The following is a 6,444-nucleotide window of genomic DNA, read 5'->3' on the forward strand; positions in this document are numbered from 1 at the left end:
GGAAATTCCTGAAAACAGGCCAGGAGAGAGAAGGGACAGTGTGCGGGGGAGTCAGGGCCGGGTGCGATGGCTGCTGGGCAGAGATTGGGGGTGACCAGGTCCCCTGTGGGTGTCCCTGGGCTCAATGTCCCCCTCCACAGCAGGGAGGAGGGTGCTGAGCAGACAGGCAGGCGCAGGCAGATGCGCAGCCATGCACTGGCCCTTCCTTCCCACGGCCCGCTCCTTGCTCTGGAAAAGGCCGGTTTTCTCCCCAAAACGGCTCCCTGGCGAGATAGGCAATATTTGCTCCCTCTCCTCGGCAGAAGCGAAACCCTATCCCTGTCCTCTGCGTTCCGCTTGGGTTTCTCGGAGCTATTTCTGGCACTCAGCTCCTTCTCCTCCAGCGTTTCCACTGCCTCTCTCCATCTTTTATTTTCGGCTCCTTCCCTCCTCCGCCCGCCCTCGCCTCCCCGTGCCCTTGGCCGAGCGTCCTCCCCGCGGCCCCGCCGCGATGGCCGCCCCCCGAAACGGGCCGCCGAGGCGGATTATTGCCATCGCTAATCTGCATTCGCCCTCCTCCCCGTCCTCCCCCGCTCCTCCCTTCTCCAAATCGCTGCTGCTCGGCACCGGCGTGCGGTGTCGCACGGGCTGGCCGCCCGCCCCGAAAGGGCCGGCGTGGGGAGAGGCGCCGCGGCGGGGCCGGCGTGAGTAGGGGGCTGCGGTGGCCGGGGGCTGGCCGGGGCGTCCCCGGGGAGGGAGGCCGGGTGGCTCTGCCGCTGTCTCCGCTGGCCGCCTCCTCCTCGGGTTGTTTATTTTTTTTCCACCCCTGCCCTTCCCGTGTCCTTCGGCGGCAGCGGGAGCGGGGAAGCCTGTCCGCAGCGGTCGGGGTGCTGTCGGTGGGCGGGGGGGTGTCCCCTGTGGGTGCTCCCCAACCCTGCGTGGGCTCTGCTCGGCAGGGAGATGCCGCTGGAGGATGGGGACCCGGCGAGGTGGAGGGGACGGCAGGTCAACGGCGAGGTGAGCGGTACCCCCCACCCCCGGGGGACGGGGGACCCCCCTCCCCGGGGTACAGCAGCTCCCGACGGCAGCAGGAGGGAGGCGATGGCAGAGGACTGGGAGCCGGGGCCAGCGCTGGGTGACAGGGACGTGACCCCCGGGGGGGTCCTGCAGCGAGCGGGGCAGGAGCCGGGGCGGCGTGAGGAAGCCTTGATGGCCGAGCTCTCGGAGCTGGTGCAGAAGGTGGTGAAGAGCAGCAGCTGGTGGGAACGGCACGGTGTGGACATCAGCATCCTCGCCTGCAGCTTCCTCCTGCTCCCGGCAGGTAACACGGCTCAGCGCCCCCCCAAACCGTGTCTGGGGGTTCTGGGGGGGCATGGGGGGGTGTGTCTCGCTTCCTCCTCACGGCTTTTGTACCGCTGGTACAACTTCATTTGTGCTGGAAACCTATTAGCAGCCTATTAAGCCTGTAACAAAGCCACAATAACCCCTTCACCCTGTGCCATGGGGTACCCTGCCCCCGCTGGGACAGCAGGTGACAATGGCACCCAGGGTACAGCCTGGGGTGAGGGCACAGTGCCCGGGCAGATGGGCACAGGGCAGGATGGGGAGCGACGTGTCCCATCTGTGCCCTGCCATGGAGCAGGGAAACCCTTGTGGTTTTGGTGCTGGTGGCCCAGACGTGGTGGGTGCAGGTGGGCACAGGGGACCGTGGTGGGAAAGCTGCAGCTGGTGCCTTCTCTTGCTTTTGAACTCTGGGGGATGCTGAAATCCTGGCAGGGTCATATCCTTCACCAGCAGGGTCCTAATCGGAGCTGCGGGATGGGACCTGGCACCAGCAGCACCCATTCCATCGTGGCTGGAAGTGCCCAAACCTTCAGCACGATGGCGAGCGTGGCTGGTCCAGCCACGCAGGGCGGTGCGGAGGGAAGCTTCCCAGCTTAGGCACTTTAAGTACTTGTAACTACGTCTGAAAAACAGGTTTAGGACAGCAGCTAACACGCTTGGGTGTAGCAACACCTCCAGCCCAGCTCGGAGGTAAGGAGGGCTGCAACATGAGTGCGTGGCCGAGCTCCTGCCCAGCTGGTTTCTCCACAGGGTTCCTGTGCCTGCGGTCAGCCCAGGCCATCCCTTTCCTGGCGGGTGTCCTCACCCTCGGCGTGGTGCATCACACCCTGACCGTGAAGGGCAGCCACCTGGCCAGCCACAATGCCTTGACTGAGTCCAAGTCCTGGGGCAAAGTGTGGGCCGTCTTCTTCATCGAGGTGAGTGTGGCTGGGGGATTCAGGTGACAGCTCCCCACAGAAGACCCATCGGCATCTTGACAGCACCCTAAGCCCTTCAGGAACAGCCACAAGAGAACAAGATGGCTCCGAACCCTTCCTGATCCATGTGCAGGAGAGTTAAATGAAAAGCAACACTACACCAGGGAGCACCAGGAACATCCCTGCTTGTGGAGCTTTGCCTAGAGGCAGCGGGGCAGGGGCTGAACCCCTGATTGGGGACAGCCCCTGTGATGTGCTGGGCTGTGGGGGTTTGTGTTGATCCCCTTGGCCGCGGGGCTGCAGAGCAGGATAACGCATTGTGGGGAACGGTGGGAATGGTTTCCAGTGCTTAACTCTTAAGAAATCCTTTTCCAGACTGGTTTGGAGCCTGTGGGGTGCAGAACATCTCCCCTGGGTGCTTCTTTCTGGGTGCAGAGCATCTCCCCCGGGTGCCTCTCCCATGAGCCCAAGCCAAGCAGTTCTCAACCCTGGTGCTGTGGCTGTAGCATCACCTCTCCTTTTTCTTCCCTCCCAGCTCTGCTCAGCCTTCACAGCCGAGCAGGCCACCTACAACCATGTGAAGATCCACCATGGCTACACCAATGTCATCGGCCTGGGGGACTCCAGCACCTGGAAGCTTCCTTTCCTGAACCGCTACGTCTACATGTTCATCGCTCCTCTCGCGGTGCCCATCATAACCCCTCTGGTTGCTCTTGGTACGTGGTCCAACTGCCTTGGGACGGGGTGTTGGGTATGGTGAGCTCGTCACTGTCCGGGTTTCACCCCACCAAAGGGTCCTGCTTTGGAGGCATCGCACTAACTACATATGGTAACTACCTACCAGCCTAAGGCATGACACAGGGCTGCAGCGGAGGCAGGTGATGCTGCATCTGCTCCAGGGAAGGCATTGATGCATCTCTCCGTTCTGCTGGTGCTCAGAAAACACTTCACTTTTTCCTATGTTGTGTCAAGAGTTGAACGCTCTGGCAAAAGCCATCATGAGCCTGAAGCACCCCAAATTTGCTCTCCTGTAATTCAGACCCTTGGCCATAGCAGGTTTCAGTGTCACACATAGGTCTCTGACGGGTCAGAGCATCACACGGGGTGCATTTGGTGACTATGGGGTGGAGGCATGGAGGTCTCTGGGGGCCGGGACACAATGAGCTCGGGCAGACAAAGCGGCGACTCGGGGGAAATAACGGTGCCAGCAAACGACTGGGGAGAAGAGCCAAGAAAGTGGTAAGAGGCTGAAGAAGCCCAGTCCGTTGGGCAATGCCAAAACACAGACAATGACTTGGCAAGTTGTAAGAAGTGAAGATGCAGCCAAACCCCTGTATGATGATGGACCCTCTGAGGGGGCAGCAGGTCAGCAGGGCTGGGGGGTTTGGGCCAACCTGGAGGATGGGGAAAGGCAGATGAAGAATGGTATGGAATGGGATGGGCTGTAGGGTTATCAGCGTGCCGGGCAGCCTGGCCGCAGGAGCAGCGGTGGTGGGGAAGCATCAGCACCTTGCCCATGGGCTGCCTCTTCTTCCTTGTGCAGATTTGTTGAGGAACGTGGAGTGGAAAGCAGCTCTCCGGACCCTCTGCTGCATGTTTCTGGGTCTTTACTGCCATTACTGGCTGCTTCTCAACGTCTCGGGCTTCCAGTCGCCGTGGTCTGCCCTGCTCTGCATGCTGCTCACCCGCTCCCTCCTGGCCCATCCCTACATCCACGTCAACATATTCCAGGTAGAGACCCGAAGCTCAGAGGTGTCCCGATGGTGCTGGAGATAGGCCAGCCACCACCCAGCGCTGGTGACATAGCCCTGATGCTGACAGCTGGAGCTTGTGTCAGCTTAAAAGGCAAGCGGCCTTGGCTGTCACCTCCCTGGTGCCGATGTCGTCATGGGGAGGTCAGGCTGGTTGTGCTGGGATGGAGAGTGGTGGCCCTGGGAGAACGTCAGGGCAGATGGGTGTGAAAGGATGGAGGGTGATGTCCCCTGCGGTGGCTTGCAGGGCTGGGGGGGTGGTGTGTTTGCAGGTGTAGGTGCAGTTGGTGTTGCAGGTCCTGGGGTCGCCAGAGGCTGGCGGCACAAAGCGCATGGGGGTTGGGGGACAGAGCCCAGGCGCTCCTCAGTGGCTCCATGGACAGACGAGCGCAGGATGGAGTGACTTCAGGGACAAAGCCAGCTCTGGGGTTGGCAGCCAAACCCCAAGATGTGGCTCAGCCTGGCTGGCGCCTCCGTGCCCTTGCATGGCCGGAGCCATGCTCTGCTCTGCCGGGAAGGGTCTGAGGGGGTGGCGGGTACCACAGGGTCCCCACCTCCCTCTCCCGCAGCACATCGGCCTCCCCATGTTCGCGGCCGATCAGAAACCCAAGCGGATCCACCTCATGAGCCTGGGCGTCCTCAACCTGCCCCGCAACGCCCTGCTCGACTGGTCCTTCGGCCACTCGCTCATCAGCTGCCACGTGGAGCATCACCTCTTCCCCAGCCTCTCCGACAACATGTGCCTGAAGGTGAGACAACCTCACGGAGTGGACGAGCGTGTTGGGAGGTGACACGGGGACAAGATCGTCCATCTCCCCGCTGGGCTGCTGCAAGCCATCTCCTCTCCCTGCCACCGGACCTCTCTGTGCCGCTCCCCCCATGCTAGAGACCTCTCGCTGCTTCACATCAGCCCCTAACCCACCTCCCTCCATCCCAGCTCCTTTTTCTCCCTCATTTCTACTCCCTGCACCTTTCCCGGTCTGGAATCCAGCCTGCAGCAACCTCCCAGCAGCCTGGGATTCTCCTGACTCATCCCTTGGGAAAGCACCTCGTGTGCCACGCTGTCTGACGCTCGTTGCAGCCGTTGTCCAGGCAAATCCCCCTATAATTTTGGTCGTGCCCTTACTTGTTGCTCCGAGGTGTGGGGTGTGCTGAAAACGTGGGCTCTGAGCGCTGCCCCAGCTCAAGGGGATCCCAAGGCAGGTCCGTGCGCTGCCCTTCAGCGCTTATTTTGCGCTTATTTTCAGCCTGAAGCCGGGGGGAAAATTAAGTAATAGTAATAGCAAGAGCGGGAGCACCAGGGGGTTTCAGGTCGCGGCCTTTGCTCGAGCTCGCGGGGCCGGTAGGACCTGCCTCCCACAAAGGGGTGTTGCAGGGAAGGGGTAATTAAGCTGGTGGCAGCCTCCCCGCTGAGCCGGCTGTACCGGCACGTGGGGATAACCATGGGTGCAAGTGATGAGCACGCGTGACTGGCCCTCGTTAAAGCCTTGTTAAGGCACCTCTCCTAATCTAGAGCCCTGCAAAGGTGTTTTGCCAGGGTGAGCTCCCCGTGTTGCTGCAATTGGAAACCACCTCGCTCTTAATTTTCACAGCAAAGGTGTTACAGCTGGTGCTCCATCTCCAGCCCCACGTGGGACGGGTTTTCTGGGCACGTCGTGGGGAGCTCGGCGATGCCTCCGGCTGGGAACCTTGTACAAACGCCAGGACGTCCCACGTGGAGGTGACTCTGCCTTTGCTTTTGCAGATCAAACCCGTCGTCTCCCAGTACCTGAAGCAGAAGAAGCTGCCGTACAACGAGGACACCTACGCCTCCAGGCTCCGGCTCTTCCTGCAGAGATACGAGGAGCTGATGGTCCACGCTCCCCCCATAACGGAGCTGGTGGGCATCCAGTGAGGACGGGGCCCCAGGACTTGGGGGGGCTGTTTCCCACAGGGCACTCGCAGCAGGGACGGTTTCAGCAGGATGGCGGGGGGACGGACACACGCCTCCATGAAGCCAGCGCGTAGGAAATGTCTCTCCCCGATGTCTTGCTTTTGGCTAGATCGTGATGCATGGAGCCACCGCAGGAGGAGAGCTGGGCCGTGCAATGCTGGGGACAGAAAAAGGGGTGTCCCTCCCCCAAGTTATTTCCAGCCAGGGCTTAATTTTATCCACTCTGCTTTCACGCTTGGGGAGAGGAACTCCCCGTCTGCTGGCTGGGGCCTCCCTGCAGCAGGTCCGGGGGGATGCGGCTGGGGATGCGGCACCATGTCCGGGGCATCCAGAGCCGGTTCCCGGCTGAAAGGTGCCGGGATCTGTAGGATGGGGCTGCAAAAGTGTGGTCGGGGGCTCAGGGAAGGGGTGGATCACGAGGGAGGGGGCTGTGTCACTGCTGCCTGCGCTTTGCCTGACTTTGGGGTAAATCAGTCCCCTCTAGGAACAGCGATTTGATAAATTCAGCCTTAACACGTTG

General features: G+C 61.4%; 1 protein-coding gene across 2 annotated transcripts; it reads left to right on the forward strand.

The window, feature by feature from the left end:
* Positions 1-457: 457 nt before the first annotated feature.
* FADS6 (fatty acid desaturase 6) lies at positions 458-6,444 on the forward strand. Of its 2 annotated transcripts, XM_054222059.1 has the most exons (8): positions 460-683; positions 936-996; positions 1,150-1,300; positions 2,074-2,240; positions 2,776-2,956; positions 3,784-3,971; positions 4,561-4,740; positions 5,736-6,444. In XM_054222059.1, the coding sequence occupies exons 2-8, from the start codon at positions 940-942 to the stop codon at positions 5,883-5,885; spliced, it is 1,074 nt and encodes a 357-aa protein (XP_054078034.1). In that variant the 5' UTR covers positions 460-683; positions 936-939; the 3' UTR covers positions 5,886-6,444. The 2 variants fall into 2 exon arrangements, with proteins under 2 accessions (XP_054078033.1, XP_054078034.1); XM_054222058.1 differs by having other exon boundaries at positions 458-683; positions 936-1,300.

This window comes from Rissa tridactyla, chromosome 15 (genome assembly GCF_028500815.1).
Source record: "Rissa tridactyla isolate bRisTri1 chromosome 15, bRisTri1.patW.cur.20221130, whole genome shotgun sequence".
Classification (NCBI taxonomy): Eukaryota; Metazoa; Chordata; class Aves; order Charadriiformes; family Laridae; genus Rissa; species Rissa tridactyla.

What these genes read in the sequence shown, in the direction of transcription:
- FADS6 (XM_054222058.1), top strand. Translation starts at nt 940, where the DNA reads ATGCCGCTGGAGGATGGGGACCCGGCGAGGTGGAGGGGACGGCAGGTC. An exon ending in CTTCCTCCTGCTCCCGGCAG is followed by an intron (nt 1,301 to 2,073) that starts GTAACACGGCTC and finishes GTTTCTCCACAG; the next exon opens with GGTTCCTGTGCCTGCGGTCA. An exon ending in AACCCCTCTGGTTGCTCTTG is followed by an intron (nt 2,957 to 3,783) that starts GTACGTGGTCCA and finishes TTCCTTGTGCAG; the next exon opens with ATTTGTTGAGGAACGTGGAG.